Source organism: Mya arenaria, chromosome 13, assembly GCF_026914265.1.
Source record: "Mya arenaria isolate MELC-2E11 chromosome 13, ASM2691426v1".
NCBI classification, from domain to species: domain Eukaryota; kingdom Metazoa; phylum Mollusca; class Bivalvia; order Myida; family Myidae; genus Mya; species Mya arenaria.
In genome coordinates, this window is record NC_069134.1 from 10950818 (window position 1) to 10976989 (window position 26172).

The window sequence follows — 26172 nt, forward strand, 5'->3', positions numbered from 1 at the left end:
TCAATGAGATATATCTAGCTTTGAAGTTTCAAGTTGATACCTCTTATATTCTTCAAGATATGCCCTGGAGAAAACTTTAAGCATGAAAATTAACAAAGGGCAATAACTTTAAAACTAAGAAAAAAGTAACCCCTATATGTCGTCTTTTCAGGCGACACAAAAATCAACCGACCCTCTTAAACTGTAGTTTTGACCTCTTTTTAACCAGGGCAAGGGAGAGTAAAACATAAAAACAAATGCACAATCTTAAAACAGGTTGTCTCTCTGTAATTCTAGACTTGGCCATAATCCATGCATGCATTAGTGGATCAGGCTGATTTTCAAAAGGAACTGAGCTCTCGTGGATATCTAGCTACAGTACAAGGTTTCAACTGAAGACTGTATCGCATTCACAAACAATGGTTAACAAATGCACAGATGACGTACATCATGCCATTGCATAAGCTCTACTAGCTATACTGGGCAAAATATAAATATACTATTTTTAAATTTTTCTGGATACTGCACTTCTGAAATGAATGCATCACAGGAAATGGCATTGCTTTGTCATATTTGGCTCATGAGCGGAACAGGTAGGATGTTTTGTTATTTTTTTTACTGAAGAAATAACAAAAACCTGACACTCATCCTGGGTATGTGTTAGAATGCTCGCCAGAGGCTCGCTTGATACACAGGCCTTCAACTCGCTGATTAAAATTGTGTATCAAATGATTACTTGTGACAAATTCTACGCTCATATACGAGTCAACATATTGGCAGGCATTTAAATAAATTTATTGTTCAGATGATACCTTACAGCTGTATACAACAATTACAGAGTCAGTGTTAACATACATGTGATAAGTAGCAAGTAACCAACATATGAAACACAAGTGCATAATGGTAATGTTCAAGTTCAATGGTGTTACTTGGTGTAAAAGTAATATAATGTCTATTTTCCCACTTCACAAAATTAATATTTTTTTTATTTATCATTGCAGATGCAAGCATTAATTGGAACACTCCTGATTTACATGATACCCTTTGAAGTTAAGACATGTATTTTATCAAAGTTACTGGTCAGTCAGTTAAAACAAATGTGAAAATAATCAGATGTTGATTGCTGAACACTTGGCAAAGCATTGTAGAACATATAGTATGACCAAATTAAAAGAACAGTCATATGAATTAAGCCAATGAGTAATTTCCTTACTTTTTAAACCAAAAGGTGATAGGTAAATCGTAACCATGGCTATTTAAACCAATACATTTTTCTCAACTTGTGAAGACTGGCATTTATTTATGGAATGCATGTATACCCTACTGGTAAAAATATGCAGAAATTTATATACAATATGGAAGAGAAATATGAACAATTAATATACTATATCATTTAACCATGTGGTGTTAAACCAGTTTATATATTTTTGCTGTGATGAAAGACCGGATGAAAACTCTACAAGTCCATTAGGCATACAATTACAATAAAGTATCATCAATGATTACTGAAAAAACATACAATATTACAATGCATCAACAACACAAATCATCATAATGCTTGTCTCATAAGCTCTGTACATTTTAATGTACAATACCACTTTATACAAAATATAAAATTTGCAAAATATACAATAGATACAATAAAATGTGTATGTTTCAATGAAATCAAAATCATGGTTTTTGAGAAAAATAATGAATATATATTAATCCAATTAAGAATAGTTTTTTTCTTTAGAATATAATTATATAGATATTTTAAGTATTAAATAACTTCCTATGCTCTTTACTTAAACATTCACTGTCAAAAACTTAATTGTAAACAAATGAGATCAAAATGTTCTTATCTTTCTACAATGCTTACATAAAATTTCAAATTTGGACACTAATAGAAAAGTTTTTTTTGCTATCATGCTGACACTGTTTAAACATTTTGTAAAAAAAGCATCTTACTGTACTGTCAAATCAATGTTAAAAGTTAAAAATAATCAAGACTATTTTGTAGTCAGTTTCGGCCAGTTGGTGCGTTTATTGGTCTAAATAAGTTTGCTCTATTGAAAGGGGTATCATAGATTAGAATATCCAATAATCATTATTTATTGCTTTATAACTATGAAATATAGCTCTATAATTGGACTACAAACAAGCAGAATTTACGCATCATATCTGTTTGGCATAAAAATGCATGTCAGTACAAACATCACTTCATGAAGATTTGAACATAGTTTGTCAGCACAAAGCACTTGAATATAACTACTAATAGTAGGTACATTATCAACATCACAACACAACCTTGAAAGTTCTGTTAAGACACTAGGACATTCTCATCCACAAGTTACCTCGAAAATGGGTTGAAACCCCAAGTACTGGGATAATGATCCCACATCCACCTTTGTGATACCATCATAGTTGGACTCTGATGGACTTCATATCACTTCTTTAAGAATAAAAATACTTTTTCAGTTGCACATTTTAATATTATATTGTATGGTTGTACAAATATAGCTGTTAGCAGGAAGAGTGGTTGAGAATATGCGTATGGTATGTACGGTGGCTAAATGCTTTAAAATGACAGTTTAATGTAATGCACTCACTTCAAAATATAAAACTAATACACTCACCACACTGTCACTTTTAAAGAAAACAAACCATGGAAGCAAGTTCTTAGAAAACTAGACAATAGGCCTAAAAGATCTCCTGTGTTTAGGGCAACCTGACCATACATGTACCTGACAAAACCCCATGATCCTAGAGGATTCTTGTTACCTTAGATACAAAAAACATTCTGATTTTTAATTGTTGTTGAACGTGAAAACATCCTGATTTTTAATTTTTGTTGCTTTGCTGTTTTGACTGGACTTTAAAACAAACTTTTCCCTCTAAACTACCTGCGTTTTTGAGACTGTTCCCTAAACTCAGATATATGTATTGTTTTAGGCCTAATATTAATTTAAGAAATGCGATTCTGCATGTTTTTGGCAGAAACAGTGCAGAGATCATTTAAAAAAACAGAAATATAAATGTCATATTTTGAAAGTATCACAATAAAAATAATTCTGCCTATATATGTTGAAGTTAATATAAAAATGATTGTGCTGTAATGATGATTTCACTAAATCATAAATGGTTGGAATAAATAATAAACGTGTTGCAAACAAAGCTACCAGGTAGTATTATATTAAGAAATTAAAATCTGTTGTTAAGTATAGGAATATCACTTGTGAGCTCTTTACTAAGAGAGGATAATATCCAACCTGACATCACAGTTCACACGCTTTATAAATAGATCGACATGAAAATTAAATTACAATAGTATTAAAGTATCAATGGGCACATGCATTACTCACTAAAATTACAAGATGAATGGGATTATATCCATAAAATCAGATTAATACTAGCAATGTAACAATCAATTACAGCAATGTTCGTTACATCAATAATTGCAACTGAGATGACTTATGGCTTAAATCTTGAATGAAAATAGCTTTTGATAACAGGTATTTAAACAATTATATCTCTATTTGAAAAGATTTAAATCATGGCAGAGAGTATAATAAATGAGCAACAATAAAGAAACAAATATTTAGAGCGATCTTATACAACAGGTAAAATCTTTGTTCTTAATTCCATTGCTTTTAACACAAAACAAAAATTGGCCAACTTCAACCTCTGTTCCCATGTTAAAATGTATCCTACAGTTTTCAAGCAAAGCAATTTGAACATGGAAATTATTCATTACACCAAAACAACACAAAAAATATCTGCATACAGTCAAGGTGGATTATAGTGAACACGAAAAACATCATATCACTAGTAAAAACTGAATGTAGAGAGATCACAGACATCTTCCATGTGAAACCCAGATCCCTGTTCGGTCTTACACACATAATCACACAATATCTCAGTGCCAGGGGTATCACAGTTTTTTCCTAAATATATCAGCATATAAATGCTTCCAATTTGACAAACACAGAATATCTAATAATAATTTTGAACTTGCAGGATGTAGTGTTCCTTCATTGAATCCATAGATGGATTTTTTTCTATTTAGCTCACAGCAGACATGTTTTTATCAATGAATCATGGCAGAGTTTTTCAATATTTCTAAAGTTTTGTGAACACTTGGCGATGATATGTCCGTCTGTGTTGCTGGGAAGCCGAGCACATGCTGTGTAAGAACGCTGCGATATAGGATTCAGTGCATACGGGAGCTGGGCATGGTCATTTCACAGGCCTGCTGCTAGCGTGAATACACATCGGTAACATGCTCTATGTCACAGCTCCATGTCATGGCCTGTGGAATCTGAAATCATATCATCATATTATGGTTAATGTGAGTGTGGTAGAAATAGTTTTTTATTTTTTAGTCTTCATTTAGTGTACGTATGTAATTTAACAGAAAGCAAGTGTTTTGACTGGAAGGTTAAAACTGTAATAAATCTCCAACAATCCCATACAGTGTTGCATACATGGCAATAACTAAACCATTTGTTTTCTTCAAAGCTGATAAATCATAAGTTGACCTGACAGACGCTGGACCATTACTGTGGCAAAATTTGATCAGCTTGGTCTAAAAATATGACCATTTAATAAATTGTCATACTTGGCCAAATGTCTTTCGACGTCACAAAGCAATTTAACAATGCTTCTAGGTCTTATCTCTCCGAAAAGAATCTCCCAATTTAAAAAAATGAGTTGTCATTAAGATTGAAGTGTTACCTAGTTAAATGTCTGCTATCATCATGAACATCCATTTCTCCAGCTTTAAAATCATTAAGCTCTTTTCTTATGGCAGCCTGAAAAAAACAACAACAACACATTGTTACAACAGAATAGCACTCATTATATGAAGAAAAATTAATGATATAAAAGATACACAGTCATCATGTCCATTAAAGCAAATATAGAAAGCATTTTTACATCTACGTGAATCATCAGAAGAAATTTGTCTCATAATGATTCTACTGTAAAACTGCAAAATTGGGACGTTAAACAGATTTTTTAATGGCATGTATTGTGCTCTTAATCTAAAATTGCATCTGATTACATATCATTGTTTGAAAGAAACATTATTCTTAGGCTAACATCAACCTTAAGATTTCTATCGAAAGCAGCTCTTTTGACACCAACGCAGTAAAATGTCATGTACCTTATCCCTGGGTGTGAGGCGTGTCCAGGGTTTGTCTGCCCGCCGGTCATACTCTGTTGCGTCTGTGACCTCCAGATAATCATTAAATTTGATGATTTTCTTCTCCTTCAGCTCCTCGATCGTGGGTCGGAAACTCAGCTGCGGGGGGAAGTAGGAACTGGTCATTTTGTGCATGTACTCAAACACAACTGTTACAATCATATGTAGAAACATCACCTTGATCTTCTAGTTATTTTTCTGTTTAACTGGTGCTTTGGGCCAGCAAATTTATACACTTAATTCCAATAAAAGTTAAATCACTCTACTTCTGTATATTTTGTTTCTGCAAAAAACACCTGGTATGTGGATCTGGTGCTAGCTTTAAATCATGTGTTTTAACAGCCTTTAAATCTTTGACACAATTGTAAATTAATCTGGTCAAAATCAGATTATCCAAAAGTTTTGCTAATCCAATCTTTCATTTCAATACAGTATTCCGTTTTTGTCCCAATAAAGTTAATATCTGATGTGCATAAAATATACAATGACATTATATACACAGTTTCATGAACTGATTAAAACATGTCTTAAGCTTTTGAAGCTGTCAAAACATGTCAACAACATGTTCAGTCAGACCATGATAGCCAATAAAAGGAAACAAATACACTCATTTATGATTGAGATATGTGTATATCACACCTATCAGACATCAACTGGACATCATGGCATGTGGTTCCATAAACATAAAATACTTCAAAATTTATACATTGAGCTGTGTTTATCAAATTTAATTAAACCAATGTAGTGTAACTGAAAGAAATGCAACAACATTAAAGAATATCAGACATTCTTACTCTAACAATATGAGGAGTTTTGTCCATTCACAAAACAACAGTTGTCACAGTAAGTGATGAAAGCCCCAGAAGTGCCATCCAGTTCAATGGATTATGCAATTACTAGTATGCCTACATTCTGGAAGGGATGAACTATAAGCATATGCCAGACCAACAATGGTTGACCTTGTGTGTGGGGAGTGGTGAAGTAAGAGATAGTGTGGTGGAATTGACAAGCGACTTGTCCTCTTCATGTACTGAACATAATTATGTGCAAGGTAATTTTTAAATCTATCCATGCCTAATTAAGTTATAGTCAGTACACCCCAAACTATACTTCATAATGATTAAACTCTTAGTATGACCTTGACATTTGAGGTATGGGAATTGCATACACATCGCCTTTATGTACCAAACACATGTGCCATGTAATATTAAAATCCCTCTGTGCATGTCAAATTTACAGACTGTACACAACCAATAATACTGAATATGCAGCATTCCCTAATGATAAACCTGTATGTACTAGGTCTTGACCTTTGGATTAGGGACATTGGGTCTTGAACGAAACAAACCATCTTTATATACATGTACCATAAGAAAGATTTTAGCATGAATTACTTGCCACAACATCACACAGTATGTCAGACTTTGTTTAGAAAGTTAAGTTCACAGTGATATATCTGACAGAAAATTCTACCTTTCTAATCAACAATTTCTTTCTCTCCTCCTTTTCTCTCTTTGCGATATCCTCACTCCGCACTGAAAAGAATGAGAATACTCATCTAATTCATTGTCATTGGTTTGAACAAGTTAGTTTTATTGTGTAAAAATTGAATACATTTCTTTAAAATATGATGCTACTGAGACTATTAATTTATTTCCAAAGTGTTTGCAAGTGTACGATATATGACATTTTGACTGATTCATCCATTGAAATTTGACTTATTACATCATTAAATGTCGTGAGAACAAATCATATTTAGACTGGCAATGTTGAGTGTAGATTTACTAAAATGATAAGCCCGATTGTGTGGATGGGCATCTATAGTTGATATAATAAGCATACAAGTCTATTTCCTGAGTGAAAACCAGTACTACACGCATTGTTTATTTAGAAAATCCATGAGAAAGTTCCTCTGGTGGAACGTGAACCGAAAACCACTTGCATGAAAGGCTGAATTAAAAGTCAAAATGTCCCCAACACAAAGAAAGAACTTACAGTGAAGAATGTTTTTTTGTTCCAACTCTTCCTGTGAAGGTCGTAAACTCAGTCGCCTGGTGAAAAGAGAAAAACAAAATGCTACAATTCTATTTTCTGGAAGAATGTTTATAACATAACATGTGTTCTGCACGTGCACGGCCAATGTGCTACGGCTTCCAGTCAGAGAGAGTTGTAAAAACATTTGTCAGTTTATATTTTCGTGATTTATAGAGGCATGGTTTGAACATTATGGGGAAAAAACTCTGCCACTTTAATTTATACGCAGTACGAACACTGACATTCATTAAATTGCATTAACATAACAATATCAATTTTCTGGAATGTAGAAAATAAATGTTTTTTTAGATACCATGCCCTAGAATCTAGATAGATTTATTATTTTTTGTTTCTTCTGACAAGGATACCCATATTTATCACTTGTCCCGTACAAGTAAATGGTTCACTTATCTATAGATAATATTATGCGTCCAAGGATTTTGGCCAGTTTATTATTGTAGCGACTGTTGATCGTACCTGATGAGTTTTGAGCCAATCTCCGCCCTTTCTTTATGTATCTGATCATCTGACTTGTATGGAATAATGTTTTTCTCCACAAGTTCCTGACGTGATGGTCTGTTGCTCAAGAACCGTGCAAGACTGTCCTGTCGAGCCACCTTGGCTGCCAAACCAGCTTCAAATAAGGAAAAAAAAGTACAAATTAAATATATGGGTGGAATTGGAGCATTGCAAGCGGATGCCAACATATGCCTGTTTTCTATCCATCAAGGGGCATCACTGGACAAATATTTCAGTCAGCGTTACAGGACGTGCTGCACATGTGCATCTTGAGTTCATATCGTGTTCCAAATTTCATTTTAATTTCAATCGTTTATGGTTTTATATTTCGAGTTAACTTTGTAGTGTTTTTATGATGACACCGAAGCAATGACAATACTTTTAGTCCCTCCTCCTCCCTGATCAAACAACAAAATGAAAATATAAGGTCAAAATGTAGAACAGTTGTAACTTTTATAAAGTATACTATCAGGAATTACAGACAATTTTATGAGCTATTGATCCCATTAAACAAGATTAATATAATATGTCTAGCTCTTCTTTAAAAAGATCAACATTTTGATTAGTCTTATTTTTTCTCCCACCTCAGATAAGTAGATCCAATTATGCTAGAAATTCTTTTCTCCCACCTCAGATAAGTAGATCCATTAATTTAACCATGCTAGAAATTCTTATCTTGCCCATGGGCGAAGATAAAATGCCCGTATGGAACTTCTTTTAATGGTCACCACATTGTAATTACCTCCCTTGTTGAAGACTGTCGTCTGTAGCGCATCATGGAAACCTTGTCTTGTGGCAATATTTGAAACGCTAGTTAATTATTTCTCGCTTCAAATGTCACCAGAAAACAGTTTTCACACACCTTTCATGAAATAATGCTTCACTCTTCTTAGAACTATTTAAAGACCGATCAGACCATTTACATACCCTGAATCACTGCGCGAATATCCATGACAACCACGAATTATCGCATATCCGTACGCAATTATTTTCACTAAGCACAAAAGAGTTTCAGCAAAAAAAATACATTTTTACTAAAATTTGTTTAACTGAGGTGGGAGAAAAAGCATCTACCATAGCCGCTCGAGTAAGATAGGTTCATCCCGGCCCTCGCGCAGGGTGTTTTGCAGAAACATGGTAAACCGCGTTTCCACAAAACACCCTACACTCGGGTCGGAATGAACCTATCTTACACTCTCGGCCATGGAAGATACTTATAATCTTGCCCACGGGCAAAGAATAATGCCTGCATGGAACTCCGTAATTACCTCCCTTGTTGAAGACTGTCATCTGTAGTATCATGGAAACGTTGTCTCGTGGCAATATATAGAACACTAATTAATTATTTCACGCTTCAAATCTCACCATAAAACAGTTTTCACGCACCTTTCAAGAAATAATGCTTAGAACTATTTGACTAAGACCGATTTGACTATTAATATAATCTGAATCACTGCACGCATATCCATGACAACTACGAATTATCGCATATCCATATGCGATTATTTTCACTAAGCACAAAAGAGTTCCAGCAAAAAATACAATTGTTTAACTGAGGTGGGAGAAAAAGCATCTACCATAGCCGCTCGAGTAAGATAGATTCATCCAGACCCTCGCACAGGGTGTTTTGTGGAAACTCGGTAAACCTCGTTTCTGCAAAATACCCTACGCTCGGGTCGGAATGAACCTATCTATCACTCTCGGCCATTGAAGATACTTTTAATCTGTAAAAGTGATCTGCAAGATCATGGAGAAATTGAGTTTAACCAGTGGTTAAAAATAAACGCAAATAATAATGGTCATTGGGGGTGTCATGTTGACACAACTGCAACCTATGAACACGGACAGACATAAATGTTTATTATCTCTAATGTTTTATCACTCTTTTTGGGTATTTCAAAAGAAATTCACCTAGTAATATTCTGGACTCACTTCCCTAAAACCTACAGAACTGACTTACTTGGCTGGTCGTCATCATCCCTGTAGTTGATTTCCTCATCATCGGAGGAAGATTCGTCATCCCGCAAGGGAGCAGGTGCCTTGTATGGAGGGGGTGGGTGCTCAGGTACCGAGGGGTATGCAGGTGGGGCAGGTAACGTGTCCGAGTCACACGCCTGTATGCCCCTGAAACATTGGAAACAGCTTTCTTAAGTCTGTAAGACTGGAAGTATCTCTAACTTGAGGCTATAATTATCCATGCCTGTGACAACTGCAGCACGCTGTAAATTTATTGATTTGATAATTACATGGTCATAATGTGTATTGCTGAATAGAACAATAGCACCTGAAATTATGTGGCGAACATGATTTTGTTACAATTAGCAGGTAGGGGATACTCTCTATACACAATAATGTTTCTAAAATGCATCCGCAAATCACAAATAGGGAGGGTTGACATTACTTGACATTCAATGAATAGACTGTTCATCTTTGATATAATGTATTATAATCAATCCATTGGTGTTATTTTTCATACTGTAATTAAGCACTATATTCACTTTTTTTAAAAGGTAAGTGCCAATTAAGCCAATTATGCCCATTTATTGTTATGAAAGTAAATATTTTGTCTTTGACCTTCAAAAGTCAAGTACCAGATCAACATGTGCAAAAATCCTAAAAACAAAAAAAGTAGAATTCAATTTTGGTCACCAACAGACACTGTTTGCTCTCTGCACAATAGAAACAGAAGGAAAATGATGCACAAAAGGTAACTGCTTTTTTGCTTACTGATGAATTATTTTTTTTTTCGAAAAGGAGCACAAAACAGGAAGTTGATCATCCACAACGTCTCCAAATTCCAACCAGCGATGAAATCTGACAACACCCTGCCATATGAGCACCACATGGACATCAAGATGCACAAAACCATGAGCGATGTAGTATGACAGCAGGTAATTGACGACATAAGAGACGTTGCCATATACTCTATGATGTACGATGAGTCTACAGATGTGTCTACTGATTCTTGTTATCTAAGTGTGTTATGCAAAACGTGGCAGGGCAGAAAATAATTATTTGAAGTATCTAAAATAAATTGGGATTAATGTAACACCACCTGACTGTGTGAGACAATAACCCCATTTCCAAAGTCAAGGGGCGTCAACATGTGCTGCATCACTACTGACGGTGCAAGCATAATGACAGGTGTGTGTGGAGGGGTGACAACACTCCTAAAAAGAAGATATCCCCATCAGGGCCAGACTGACAAAGAAATCAAAGAGTGTTATAGTAAATTTCAAGAATCTTTAAAAAATTCATTGCTCTTTAAATAAGACAGATCTAAAACATACATTTGTTTGTTACAGACTAATTTTAAAACACCTATGACAGAAGTGGATCAGATATTTAAAACTAGTTAGGTACAGGTTCTCAGGTTTAATTGTGTAAGGATTGTAAAAAAAAAATCATATGCATTTCATCAAAAGATTTATCTAGCGAACATTTGGACATTATCAGCCTGCTTTAAAATGTACTTTGTCTGATTTCAATACATGTAATGTTAAGAGCTGACTTAACTTGAGAAATTATTGACAATATGAAAACCGACCCGTCATCTGCACCAATCAATACTTCCACCAACGTTTCACATGTGCAGGTTTGTTTAGTCACAAAGATCTCTTCATTTCACCACTGAGTCACCCAAATGTACTACTAGCATATAGCAAACTTTATAAAGTCACTGGAGAGTTACAGTGCTGTTGAAATACAAGTAAACTATATGCTTCTTCTGCAGCAAGGCCTCAAGGAAACAAATGTTCCTGATACACCTGCGCTCTCTCGTACTCAACAGAAAATCAATTTTCTCTCCAACATGAGAAATGGCCCTCTATCCTCAATTCTGTAACAACTATTTGGAAAGAAAAATGTTTGTTTTTGTTTTCAACACTTCTTCAATTTATAAAACCCATTTCTAATCAAATGCTATATCGCTTCCTTATCTTTTTTAGACCTTAAATTTAGTATCAATTTTATTCATTATGTCTGTAATCTAAACTGTTGTAGCTGTTATGATACAACAAAACTGTCTGATAGTCTTAACCTTTCTACTTAATTTGTTTGCATATAATAGTACCTGAGAAGTGTAATCCTTGGTTTGGGTCTTGGTGGGCCCTGATTTACAGGTGTAGCCTTAGGGGAGGGCTGGGGTACGACACTGTTCCCCTCTGGGGGAGGTGTATCTCTCGACACTCGAGCGCTAAAGTTTGTTTTTACACTATCACCAGCATTTCTCGTAGTTTGTACACTAGAGTATGCGACAGGAGTCTTTTTTAAAGCACTTTTAATTGGCATTTTGGTAAAGTCAGGCTCACTAGCATCCGCCTCCCACACTCGAGGATCGCTGGTCGGGGGTGGAGGATGATCATACTCTTCATCACTTTCATCCTCCTCACTGCCTGTAACACACATTCTAATTGGTCAGTTTATATGTTTAAGATAATTTTATAGGATAGTTCAATTATGTAAAGAAATTTTGATTGGTAAGTAGAAGATAACACAAATCAAGGGCCATAACTGTAGAGAGAGAACTAATATGTGCTGTAGATTAAACACAGCTTAGATATTATGCCGGTAATCACTGTGATCAAATTTGGTAAAGATTGAATTACAAATGCCTTAGTAAAGGAGTGGGCATGAAAGTGTGATGCAGAAGATGACAACCACACCAGACAGCATAATCCCTATATGTATACCTTGCCAAGCAGGTGACAAAATACATAAGATCCATATTTCAATTTAATGATGTTAACATTTCCCCCAAACAGGGTTCTCTATAAGTTTCGGTTGAGCAACCTCAAAGTGAAAAGTAAAGCAACTACTTATTCTACTTAAAATTGACTTATTTTTCCAAATTTGAACCAATGTTCGAACCGTCAATTTTGGCCAGCAGCCGTTTCTTATTGAGAACAATGCCAAATACGTGAATGTCCTCTTTTAATTACCATAATTTCTTGTATGATTTACACTAATAATTGCAAGTTAGATGACTTACTGTCCTGAAACCTGGGCTTATAACGAGGAGTGTCTCTGATTGTGGTCGTATTACCAAATGAGGTCATTGCGACCCTGGGGGTAACCTCTGGAACAGGGCGGGGAGTAACCTCTGGTTGAGCCCTCAGAGTTACCTCTGGCTGAGAGCGGGGTGAAACCTCAGGTGCCCGTGGGGATGAATCTTCCTGTAAAGTTGAATAAGATACATTGTTTATAAATCCTCCAGGTAAACACAGCTGCTAAAGCTAGCTTACACTTATTTGCTTAAAAACCTCATTTTGAAGTATATGTAGGAGAATTGGAAAAAGAATCTTTTAATTATGGTTATGTGTCAAGAAAATGTAAAAATGAGCAGTGGTATGCTTCTTCATTCTGTGAAATATTGCAAGATATACATGCTCTTATGTACTTGAATTGATGTAAAATACTCAGATAAACAATATGATTGACAAAAGTACATCTGAGAAGAACACACATAATTGTCAATTATATATTGAGGGTAACACAAAACATATCTAAAGATCAAAGTACACTTCTTGAACAGCAGATATAAAACCAAGTCATGAATTTCCTTGACAAGCAATGGATTATAATTATTTGATGTAAGGTTTCATCATAAAAGATGTCGAGAGAGAGATGGGTGTCTATTTTCGCTGATTTGGACCCCAAAAGGGTAAAATTGCTTCTATAAGGGGGTGGTATAATTAAAAAGTGCCTCCCCCCCGGGGGTTATATGTTTAAATCGAATAGCCCTAAGGCAAAGGGTCCATACCTGACGTTGTTCCTGAGAAGTGGGTTCCTGTGCTGTGTTTGTGTGTGTGTCCGGGGCCTGTGTCTCAAGGGGCTCCGCTCTTTGCGTTGGTTCAGGAGACTGTACCGTGACCTTGACCTCTGGAATGACTGTGGCTGGCAAGGCAGAGATTATCACAGGCCGCGCCTGTGATGTGGAAGCTGAAACAAAACAGTTGTGGTGACCCAGCGGTTGCAATAAACCACTTACATGTACATTGTCAACAACCTGTGTGCATGAATTATCTAATTTAAAATGACTTCTTTTTAAAGGCTTTATTTTTAAAATACAATTGTCTATGTTTATCCGGTACACGTTTTAAGCTGAATTTACAATAAATGAAATTTTCCTGCAAAATAGATGACCAAAATCTTTTTCTTATTTGGGTACTTGGTTACCATTTTTTAACTCATACTTTGTAGGATGCAATCTTATTCAAAGCTTCAGAATTATTTGTAGTATATAACCGTACAGTGATCTTATTTAGTACGGTGATGTGATGACAAAGGCACGTTTGGAGGTAATGTGGTCTAAATTTAGAATTCTACAACTTAATAATGTACAGTACTTTAAGGAAATACACATCACTATAATAAATAGGCAACTTGTTATAATTACACCAATTTTTACAGGTTTTTCACCACAACAAATTTACAGCCTTCTCACAATGATTATGAGACATATATACTAACAAAAATATTGTTTTCCAGTTAACTTTGCTGAATATCTCCTATTAAGGTTATGTTATAACTGAAACAGGATTGACTTCAACAGGTTGATAAGTCCCAGTTCCTATCAGGCCTAGAGTTTTAAGAACCATCAGGAATCACAATTTATTTCATACCTGTTAAATTTCTGTTTAAAATTTTGTTAAATTTAAACATAAAATACCGAAACCTGAAAAAATCTGTAAATCAACAATTTCTAAGTTGAAACACAAATGACTGTATACTGGAAATTGATGACCATTGAGATATGGATTTTTTTTTTGTAGTGACTAATCTTTGTAAGAGGCTTTCTAAATAATTAAATCAAAATTCCCCAAGCCATCCCAATGGTGCAGCCATGGTCGGCTATTAAAGCATTTGATTTTAACAAGCTCATGGTTATTACCAATACCCAGAGAAAACAAGGTAAATGTCGAATGCAAGCAAGAAAAGGTCATCTCTAATTGCATGTATTTCTAGGAGAGAAAAAGTGAAATACGACTTTTAGAAGTTTTTAATTATGTTCTTGTTAAATGTCTAAGTTAAAAGTTCTAATTTCAACTACAATTCTTCTTCATCATTCCAAAACCTTTAAAAAAGTTCTTTGCAAAAAGGTTTCTGTTATGAAAGAAGGAAATTATCAATATATTACAATACAGATCTCATCTTGGAAGTTTTATTAGGGTTTATATTCATCCATTATTTAGAAAGTCAAAATTACGTAAGGCATCAAATAATCATGTACTGGGAGTTCTTAAGAGCAAACCATTATCAACTCTGTAGACAGTGGCTCTCACAGTGTCATCTCCACTTAAATAATCAACAACTTTTAGCCAAACTGTTATTTCCTGGCTGAGATGAAAATTGGTCATATTAAAATACGAGGGTTGTTCATAAAGATTGTGGACAGAAGCAAATTCATTCGTAAACAATATAGCATATACAACATGTAGTGCAATATATTGTGAGAAATGAATTGAAAATTTGATAAAAAAAAGAAAGATAATTAGCCTTTTTATTAGCATTTTTTAACAGCCATCCCATTCTGCACGGAGCACTTTAACACTTTCATGGCGTCATGATTTTTTTTAAAGACTGTAATCTGCTTATATATTTACTACGCTGTATCTTAGTGAAGTTGTCTTCATCATTCTTTATTAGGAAACTATAAAGATCAGTTCATTGTTATTAGGACCTCCTATTTGGATTTTTTTCCTGATTTTTTTAAATTGTGGTTGCGCAATGCTCAAGGAATCCCTCTAAGGCACATTTAGAAACAGTTCTTGCATTTTAGTCAGAATTGGATGATAGGGGTCATCTACTGGTCACACCAAACTTTCATGTCAAGTTTGAGGATTGCAGGTGCAGGCATTGTAAAGTTATCCAAGGGGACAAGATTTGCAATTTCCAAGGACATCATGACCTTTGGACCTAATGACCCCAAAATCAATGAGGTCATCTACTGGTCATATCCAACCTCCATGTCAAGTTTGAGGACCATAGGACTTTGTATTGTCTAGTTATCACTTGGACAAGATATTCACATTGAAGGTTACTGTGATCAAACCTCCATGTTAAGTTTGAGGACAATAGGTCAAGGCATTGTCGAGTGATAGTCCAATTATCACTCGAGAAGCTTTTTGCATTTAAGGTCACTGTGACATTGACCTTTGACCCAATGACCTTAAAATCAAAAGGGGACATATTCGAGTTTCCTTAACAATGTTTACTAAAATACTTTATGGTCATATCTTCATAATCTGTGTCTAAAATGATTTGAAAAACGTTACTTTCTAAATTTTAAGTTCAACATTACATTACTATATTGATATTGAAAAATAAGAAGCCTGTCCACAAACTTTACAAACAGCCCTCGTATGTTGTCATAGTGTATGATTACAAGAAATATAATCAGATATGCTTTATCGAAATAATGCCGAAAAAATGACAAAATACCACAATCTAATCAATGCTCCAGGTATCATATTACTGACAGTGGTAAGAATGTACTACTAACTGATTTAATCCTAAATAACTGAGTTTGATGGTAATATGGCCAGACAAAAGTGTTTAGCAGCCACTGAGAGACAGCCAATTATCCACTGTGTTCTAGAATTATTTTTTTAGCAAAATTACAGCCATGAGTTGCCTATTGAAGCAAACATTCATCTTATAAGTTTGTAAATTTTTAAACTGACAGCTTTAGCTTGTAAGTTTTTAACAGGCATACTTATCGTATCGAAGGGTGCCTGATAGACTGTAGGATGATCTTCTATGTATTCTACTAGTCTTGCAGGAAGCCCTAGATATGTTCATCAATGTAGCTATGCTTGTATTCAATGCCAACCAAACAAGTGCATGCTCACTATATGGTATCATCAAAGTCATAAATCTTGCTATAACATGTGTGATCAATACTCCCAGTCTCTAGGACAGTTGTAACGGCTGTGAAATTGAGGAATACTGCCATAATAGCACAATTAATGCACTCATTTATGAGTTACATTTGTTTTTGTCCATTTGACAACAAAACTGTTAAAAATCTAAATAAGAAACATCATTCCTTACAGAACGGCATACGGTTCTATTAGCCTCATTCTAGGTGTATAAATGTGATGATATAACATTCGGAGTGTTCATTATATGAATCTTTTGAGTTTCAACGAATGCATCAAAAACATTCTCATAATATTAAGAAAATATTTTCCTAAACCTCAAATGTACCTTTTAGAACTACTATTACTCCTTGCCTTGATCTGGGCCTAATTTATCTAAACATCTTAAGTCCCTTTTAACATGATCAGCTAATCTCACTATCTATGTTTTGGTGTCAATTGTGCTATATTAATATTCTAAAGTTTTGGGACCTTAAAAAAATGCACTTCTGATCATCACGATAAACTCTTTTAACTTAGCAAAATCAAGATTTATTATGAGACTTGGCGTAATGAAATAAGCTTCTTTAGACTATTACGATGGTTTTTCTGTTTCTATCCTAATCTCGTAAACTACACTACATGTATTCCAGAGCACTTACTTGCTGGTATGGATGACACTGTAGGCTGCTCACCTTGGCCCGAACAGGGCAGGTCTGGAAACAGAAGTTATAAAATTATTCCCACAATTTCTATGTCACAACATTTCACATCATGGTAGTCATATGAGGCGAATTATACATTCACGTTGCAGTTCAATAATTAACATTAGATGCAGTGGGAAGGTAAAACATTTATCATTTATCACATTCAGTAAATGCATCATTGCTTGTAGCATTAATCATTGTGGATATAGCAATTTCTTAAATCTTCACATGCATGTAAAACTTCAGGTATAGAAAATAATGAGTGAACCTGAAAATAAATGCAAGTGCTCGTAAAATTTAATGGCAGGTTTCACAAACAAAAGAAGAGAGCAAAGATGCTGTGTATTGAATAAGACAATAGCACAAGTGTATCTGTTATAAATATCCTTCGTAAATAAGAATCAACTTCTAATATGTGCCATTTAATTATTTGTTTCAATTGCAGTGAGATCTAGCCCCATGATTGTACCTATAGAGTTGCTCTGGGGTGAAGCTATTTCGGCCCTTGTGGTGATGACATTATTGTCTGACACACTTGTCTCCACCGCTGTGTTCACCACACCATTCTCTGTGACAGACTTTACAGCATCGCTCACTTCTTCACTGCTCGAACCAACACCATCACCTGAAACACAAAACAAACATGAGCTCATGCATTCCCAAATTTTATTTCTTTATTGTTGGTGGTTTTTAACAGCACAACTTTTAAAGTCTTTTAATATTGTTTTACAGTGGCATCATCCATTACCTTGTCTTTCCCTAAAACATATTGATATTCAATGGTCCCAATTAGCACAAGCCCAGTAACCCTTACACTGGTCAAGAGTTTTCTGGTAAGCCTTGCACTGGTCAAGTGTTTTCTGGTAAGCCTTGCACTGGTCAAGTGTTTTCTGGTAAGCCTTGCACTGGTCAAAATGTTTTCTGGTAAGCTTTGCACTGGTCAAGTGTTTTCTGGTAAGCCTTGCACTGGTCAAATGTTTTCTGGTAAGCCTTGCACTGGTCAAGTGTTTTTTGGTAAGCCTTGCACTGGTCAAGTGTTTTCTGGTAAGCCTTGCACTGGTCAAGTGTTTTCTGGTAGGCCTTGCACTGGTCATGTGTTTTCTGGGCTTGCTCAAACTTTAGATTTTATATAGCAGGGCTTGTTGAAATCTTTCATGCAAAACACTTGCATATGAAGTTTGGCTTGTTCATACAAAGTCTGATTTCAAAAACTGAATTTTATAAGCGGACAATAACCTGAAATACTAAAGGCCAAATTCCTGTAAAGATATGATTGGTTAATGGAGGGTGGTGCAGCATTACGATTCAAGACAGGACTGGTGGATCGTCCATTCGGGGGTATTTGTCATAGTAGACATACATATTGTTAAGAAGACACAAATAGAGCCCAGTCACAGAATGGATTATATGTATATCAGAATGTTTTAAATGTATGATTCAGAAAAAACAAAAAGCAAATGGACTCAAGAGCAGTACATTTATAACCCATATGTTAACTAACAGTGTAGTTCTTTTCGTCTTACAGATAAAACATTACAATCACAAGTAGCAGGAAAAAATAGCCAGCCTTAATAGTAAATAATCAGCCCATGAGTGTGAACACTTTTCTCCAGGAAAAATGCTGACACTGTCAACCTCCTCCTCTGCACAACAACCATTTCCTAGAAATCTCTACCCCCTTGTGGCAACTTAATATCCATGAGTAGGCGAGGAAGTCTACAGATTGAGAGAAACAATCTGTCACCTGGGTATAGGACTATTTAACGGTGGAGCTATCATATTGCAGAAATGTTAGCATTTCCGTACCTTTATAGAGACATGAGGGTTTCACTTAGTTCTTATACAGACATATCAAGAAAAGCTCCATTACTTTCAATGAACTAATCATTACATACAATCCGGTGAGAGGATAGCCATAATGGTTCACATAAACTAGTCATTATGAAAATCATTTACATTTTCAAAACACTCAACAATAAATGTCAAATTATCTTTGCAAATATTTTCTTAATCAAGAGTGTTGTAGAGCAGAACCTAGCCTACATGGAGTTCTGCGATAACCATGTCCAAAAGTATTTTTTTTTTTAACCTACTCTCCTTTTTATAGCATTTTTCAAATAAAAATGGAAGCCAGAATCAGAAAACCAACATTTTTGTAAAGTTTTGTACAAGATATGAATGCAGGTATTGAATTATGGTCATAACTGAATATTTGAAACATGACAACCAGGGCAACAGAATATTGAATTTGAAATGCAAATATTTTTACAGCAAAAGTGTATTATGCACCAGTCAATTGTAACCACGGCCCCCCAGGCCTGGAGGAATAGCTGGGGAAATGGGCTGTGTTTTTACCTTCCAGGTGGCCCCAAAGTGCCGAGTGACTGCGGTGGTTTTGTTTTTCGTGCCAAAAATAGTAGGGAATGGGCCTAGCCTAAGATGCCCCTGGGGTGCGGGGGCTTTTGGCAGGGATTTTACTAACAGTTTGTCCCCCCAGGGCGGGGATTTTACCGAGGGTTGGCTGGACCGAAATTCGAAGTCCCTGCTATTCCCCTGACCTGTGGGCCTTGGTTACAATTGACTTGTGCATTAACACTACATGAGAATTTCCTAAGAGAGGCAGTCTGATAAATCTATAATAGGAGCACTGTAAGTGGATGCCAATGCTTGCATGTTCATCTCAGACAATTAAGGGGCATATTTGGGCAATTATTGAAGCTAGATTTGTGAGCCTTGCTGCACATATCAGGCATCGAAATTAGACTTTTGAATGAACAAGCCCGAATTCTTATATTAATGCATGGAATCATATTTTTAAACAAGCCCTGCCATATAATATTCAGAATTTGAGCAAGCCCAGAAGACATTTTACCAGTGCAGGGCTTGCGGGCTTGTGCTAATTTCGACCACTGACATATCATATGAGTGTGTACAAAATAGTGGCCTTATGAAACCACGAAATGGTTTCCATGGTTTCTGTTTCACACTTTTCTTTAGTGCTAAACAAAACAATTGATGTTGACACATATTCGATAATATCATACACATTTCAACAGTTTTCTTAAGAGTGCAAAGCATGCTTGTTTTACACACTTGAAATACAAATATCCTGACAATGTTAACACTACACAGCTGCCACAACAACCTCCCATACCATACTTCACATCCAACTACTGGGCATAGTAAAATCAGTCCCTAAGCTAAGTGATAAATAAAACAAATTTATCTGTTTTACCCTAGCATAGATAGTTTATTGTCAAGGGCTACAACTCTGTAAATTGAGTATTTTTGTGAAGTATTCTATAGATAGGTCAGTTTACATTTAGACGCGATTTTTTACATTTAGACGCGATTTCAATTAAAAAAGCTAAGAAAAAATGTTGAATAAAACTTCAAAAGTTTAGGTAGTTTGTGCCAAAAATGTTTTCTTCTGAAAAAATCATGTAGAAAATGTGACGAATCTACATACTGCACAATATCATACATTGCAACCGTCATTGTGAAACCTTTCCCACAAAATGAAAGATTGACAGGAAGTTGAAAATTATAATTTGCTAATCTTTTCACTAAGCCAGGTTTCTTAAAATTCATCTCATTATAATCTAATTAATGCAAAGCATTCGAGATACAAGACCTTGCAGTTTTCATAAATTTTATATCATTTATAGGTTTGCCAAGCAATAAATTCACCTTTTGGAAAAAATAGTGAAATGATTATAGAAATTAGCTTACCTTTAATCAATGTCAAGTTATTAGATAATTCCAGCAAAATGAAAGACAGAGAAACTTCAAAATACAATGGTAAAAAAGTGAGATTAAGACAGCAGAGAAAGGTATATCTACTGCCGTGTTCCGGTAATGAATGAGATCTGCGTCACTTAAAGATGAGTGCCAGCCTCAGAGAGCACAGATAACGATGAATCAGTCGGCTGATCTGCTGCAATAACAAAATCCTGCTGCTGTAATCCTTTATACACAAAACAGATTTTTCATTTTTTCCAATACCAATGTTATCATCATATTAAAAGACTGTCATAATTTATATGCGATATAATGTTTTTATTTGTTTCGTATCAAAACTCTGAAACATTTCTCGAAACTTAGAATGCTCCTCCGTTTCTGTAATGATATGCATGTACTGCAGTGCAACAGCCTCTGAATTTCTGATCAATGATCCCCACGATCAATGGAACAGCAGGACATGCTAAATGTGACTATCGTTTTCAATTTTCTAATAAAAAAACAGGCTGCTCTTTAGTGCTTACGCTCATGTCTCGGCCAATGGGATCACAGGACAAACTCTGATTTAATCCCTTACAAAGTTTTTGTCAAAAGAACCACCAATGCTCAGTTTAGTCATAAATTGGTTATGCTAAGTGGCTAAGTGACATTCACACCAACACTAAGAAACTTTTTTTTTTTTTAAATAAACAATAACTATTACACAACAATAATTCTTGTAGCCCAACTGCACTAATATATTACTAAGGAGGACACCATGACAATTTAAAACAAGAAAGATTGCCACAGAATTTGGGACCTTGTCTTATCACTGCTAACAAACTCACATTCTTCAAACCAGGTTAAATGATGAACATCTTTGAAAAGTTGCATTCCTTCAGGAACATATCTTTTTTTTTTTACTTCTGCAATTTTCTAGCAATAAAAATGTGAACTGTATTGACATTCCGATCCTCATTTTATACTTGGTATGCCCATAGCTCTACAGTGTTCTGAGTGTAACTTGGTGATTCACGATGATGTAACAATCCGCCCATTATTTTCAATTCACATAATTAATCAACTGTTTTGCCTTAATTAATCAAGGAGGAATAAAATGACAGCCTGTATATTGCATTGCATTATTTTATTGGTATGAAACAATTATCAAACAAATGTACTTCAGTGGCAATACACAACAATTTATTACTATCTGATTATCAAAATTTGTTTCCATGGTGAACTAGAGCTACCTAAAACTGTGATCAGTATCCACCATACCACTCAAGTGAACATTTCACATAGAACTTCAATACAAAATGTCCATATGCATGATCACAACAATAGGCAACATACAGACTTAAAGTATAAAGCAAACCAATTCAAAAGAGCTGCAACAGGTCAAAATATATGGACGGGTTAGGTCAGGTATTTTTTTTATTTATTCAAAGTTGATCATTTCGGCTGGCCGGTTTCTTATCAATAAAATAAAATGATTTCTCTAAAACTTTATGGGAATACATCATCGTAACTCACCAAAAATGTATCAAGTATTGTCCAACTGTATTTCTATTGAGGCAGGTCATTTTTATTGCCTTAAACAGATGAAGTAGAGTATAAACTAGTAATAAGCACCTGTTGATTGCCTGAACTTCAGAGTTTAGTGGAACCGAAGTGATCAGTTGCCATACATGCTTCCTCATCAATCATAGGAGATAACATTAGAGGATGTTCTTGTACAAGATATACAGTACCCTAGTTTTTAAGGTGGGTGGGTAGGAATACCTATCAAATCATGGATTCAATCATACATTCTTGTTAATGTATCTTGTAATGATGTTTCATTAAATGCTTACTACAGGTTCACTGTAGACTATTTATGCCTCCACTTGATTTGTAACAGCATCAAGCTTGTTTGTATAACTCCTGGGAGATACTTCTAATTTACTTCTTTTTCATGAAAACGAAAAGATGAAATCTAATTTTTTACCCTACAAAATAGAATAGGAAACAAATTGTTCTCATTATATTGAATTGAGAGAAGGACCAAATCACACAGGTACAAAGGTTCAAAGATGAAGACTAATTGAGTATATCTTTGAAAATGTGATAAAACTGGTGATTTTCAAAACCACAAATCCATCAAAATCATCATCCCACACGTTTATATCAAAAAGAAACTGTTTATGACAACCACATAGAGGCAATATTTCAGTAACTACTAGTGTGAGTATAATATACCAATAACATATCTGAGTTGACATATTTACCTCCTCCCCGTAAACAAGGGAGACATGCACAGCGAAATCCGAAATTCAGACCCTTCCGTCGTTTTGCCTTACTCAACATATTTGTAAGTCTGTATGTTGCTGATTTCAATCACATACTTTATTTCATACCTCTGATATATAAATAATAGCTTTTCTTGATCTCGCTACCTTTCATTACTTTTTGCTATATGTCTAACAACTTAATACAACACTTAGTTCCCGATATCACTGTCATCAAGTCCATCTTTCATAATATTTACAAAAGTTTTCAAAGAACAGCAAAAGTATTACATCTTTCAATTTTTTTACTTCTGATCCACGTCTCATAATTTTTGTGGTCACATTACTTTTTGCTACGATAAACAACTAAAGACCATACTTAGTCCAGGAGATCACTGTCTGTGTTCATCATTCATATATTTATATACCGTAACAGTCTTCATGGAACAGAAGTAGTAACAGACTATCCTTATGCTAATATGTTGGATTCTTAGACTATGTATATAAATGGAAATAACTTGTATGCCTGCAAACAACACTTGTCAAACTGACATTCATTTCATTAACACATATGACTATATCCGACACAGCTGAACATATCCAACACATATATGTCCTTGAATCTCTAAAATAAAATAAAACAACTTTAACTGCACAATATTTTTTTTCTTTCCTTCACAAGAACAATGGTTTATTTCTGGCCTCACACCTGTTAAATCTTTAAAATGTATTAATTAGCTCCTCATGAAATGGCTCAACCCACTGTGCATCCAACAATACTTCCACTTCCAAACTCACCCAACAAAAAATGAACAAAACTTTTACAGCTATAAACTATTTTCCCTACTTAATTATACCTAAATACCATAGCGAGCCACATAATGTATATGAAAATAATAAAATGTCACTGTGAATTCCTGCGTGGAAGGAGGTTATTTTTCACCATAAAAACACACATGATTTGCACATTGCTCCCCATAAAATAACACTGACAAGTGAGTCTACCGAAAATCACCTTCCTACATCCCAAACCAAAGATAAACTATCACAATTGTAACAAGTACCATGTATGAATAAAGCCCGCATCTATCTTAAGATGTACATGTATACAGCATATAGCTGTTCATAGGTAATTACTGTAGTATAACCTATAATCAGGTCAGACTCCTCCTAATCATATGAATGGGGAAAAGATAACTATAACTTAACAGGTAGGATAGTTTTGTGCACCTTGAGGATATGGGGGATTGTTGAATGTTTTGATATTTGTTGAGATAAGAGTTTTGTAATATTCATTTAGAAGTTTTTCAGTTTGAAATTGATGCTATGAAAACAACTATTGTTGTGTAACTACTTGGGAGCCGCAGGATATATAATTTTCCAACAGGTAGTTGGCTATGAATGCAGCCCTAAACTATTTATTAACAACAATAAGCATCTAAAAGAAAGATTTTACTTCACTTTCCCTCAATATAACAATCTTATGTTTTCATACCTGGATTAAATGCTGATAATATTTTTATCAATAATTATCATCTAATTTCAATCACCTATAGCCACCTTTTCCAGAGAAATATGCACCCACTCATATCTGTTGATTAAGGACCTTTCTCGCAGAAATTTGGTTTTGGTAAAACACCAATTAGTTCAAACACTAAGACTCCTTATCACTGGATATTTTAACTTAAGGGGGAAAGGCATGCACATGTTAAATTGGAGGTCTTACCATTGGTGACTCTAGTGACATCTGCCTGGTCGTTGCTAGGGGCGACAGACTGGTTGTGACTAGTGTTTGCAGACTGGTTTTCATTCACCTCCTCTATCGTGTCCTCCGTACGAATCTTGAGAACACCTTTCTCTATAAGCTCCTCCCTAGTAGAGCGAACTGAGAGGTTACGTTCCAATTCTGAAACACACCAAGAACAACAGAATGCTAAGAAATATGAAGAAAAAAATGTTGAAACAGTGTCTGTTTGATCTGGTGCTGTCATACAAACTGTGTTGAAGAGCTGGAACTGCCGATGACAAATATTCAACTTCTATCTATGAAACATTAGCAGAGAAATCAAAGCAAGTATAAATCACATGAACAATAGAAAACAACTGTAGACTTAAAAAACATTGAATAATCAACTGCATTAAAATAATATTCTAGTCAAAATCTAAAAAATATTCTTGGATATCCAATTATGTAACAATAGTATACCGAATACATGTGAAAACTGATGCTAAAATATTGTGATGACATCAAAGTGTACTTTGTAAGATCAACAGCAATAGCAAACAAACCAATAAATAAAACCTAAAATGCAATCAATGTTATACTTACATACAATTATGTGAAGTTAAATATGCCATATAACAAACACCTAAACACTTAACAAGAATAACTTTAATGAAAAGTGAGACATCTTACAGACACTGCCAGTCAGGCATCAGAGTTTCCTGACATTGGTAATTACTCAGCGTTCCTAGAAACTCACCTAGACAGTCTGGTAGAGCATAGAACAAACCAGGTCCTTAGTTAAAGGTTTACGTCTTACTCCGCTTCCTATGGTTAGGCAGATACCCACCTTATATGGCAAACATCATATTCATACTCCTACTGACCTTTTTCACTTCTTAGAAACCTAACATTGATTCTGAGAAAGTTACATAGTTTTGTAAGCATAATTATTACTCACCTGTTTCCCGTGAAAGCTAAGATACTTTAATAGGCAAAGCATAAAAAACTACAATTTAAGGTATTCCACCCATAACGGCTATGTATTAGAACTACAATGTTTATATTTTATTTTTGGAGAGCATGTCTTATTTTATATCCTGTAAGCAAATTTCACAGACTTGGCCTATGCAATTTAAAATAAATGCCTCATTCTGTTTAGCGGCCCATATTA

At 34.9% G+C, this 26172-nt stretch overlaps 1 protein-coding gene across 5 annotated transcripts in view; it reads right to left on the reverse strand.

Annotated features, from left to right (window-relative positions):
- Nucleotides 1-758: 758 nt before the first annotated feature.
- Nucleotides 759-26172, reverse strand: part of LOC128213143 (phosphatase and actin regulator 2-like) — a 54096-nt gene continuing 28682 nt past the window's right edge. For all 5 annotated transcript variants that reach the window (XM_052918679.1, XM_052918680.1, XM_052918682.1 and 2 more), the window contains 13 exons: nucleotides 25002-25181; nucleotides 17755-17910; nucleotides 17241-17294; nucleotides 13479-13657; nucleotides 12708-12891; nucleotides 11790-12111; nucleotides 9678-9841; nucleotides 7676-7832; nucleotides 7160-7215; nucleotides 6638-6699; nucleotides 5126-5263; nucleotides 4696-4772; nucleotides 759-4279 (listed from right to left, as the gene is read on the reverse strand). In XM_052918679.1, the coding sequence (XP_052774639.1) occupies nucleotides 4264-4279; nucleotides 4696-4772; nucleotides 5126-5263; nucleotides 6638-6699; nucleotides 7160-7215; nucleotides 7676-7832; nucleotides 9678-9841; nucleotides 11790-12111; nucleotides 12708-12891; nucleotides 13479-13657; nucleotides 17241-17294; nucleotides 17755-17910; nucleotides 25002-25181 (1745 nt within the window). In that variant the 3' untranslated portion in view covers nucleotides 759-4263. The remainder of the gene's footprint in view (nucleotides 4280-4695; nucleotides 4773-5125; nucleotides 5264-6637; nucleotides 6700-7159; nucleotides 7216-7675; nucleotides 7833-9677; nucleotides 9842-11789; nucleotides 12112-12707; nucleotides 12892-13478; nucleotides 13658-17240; nucleotides 17295-17754; nucleotides 17911-25001; nucleotides 25182-26172) is intronic.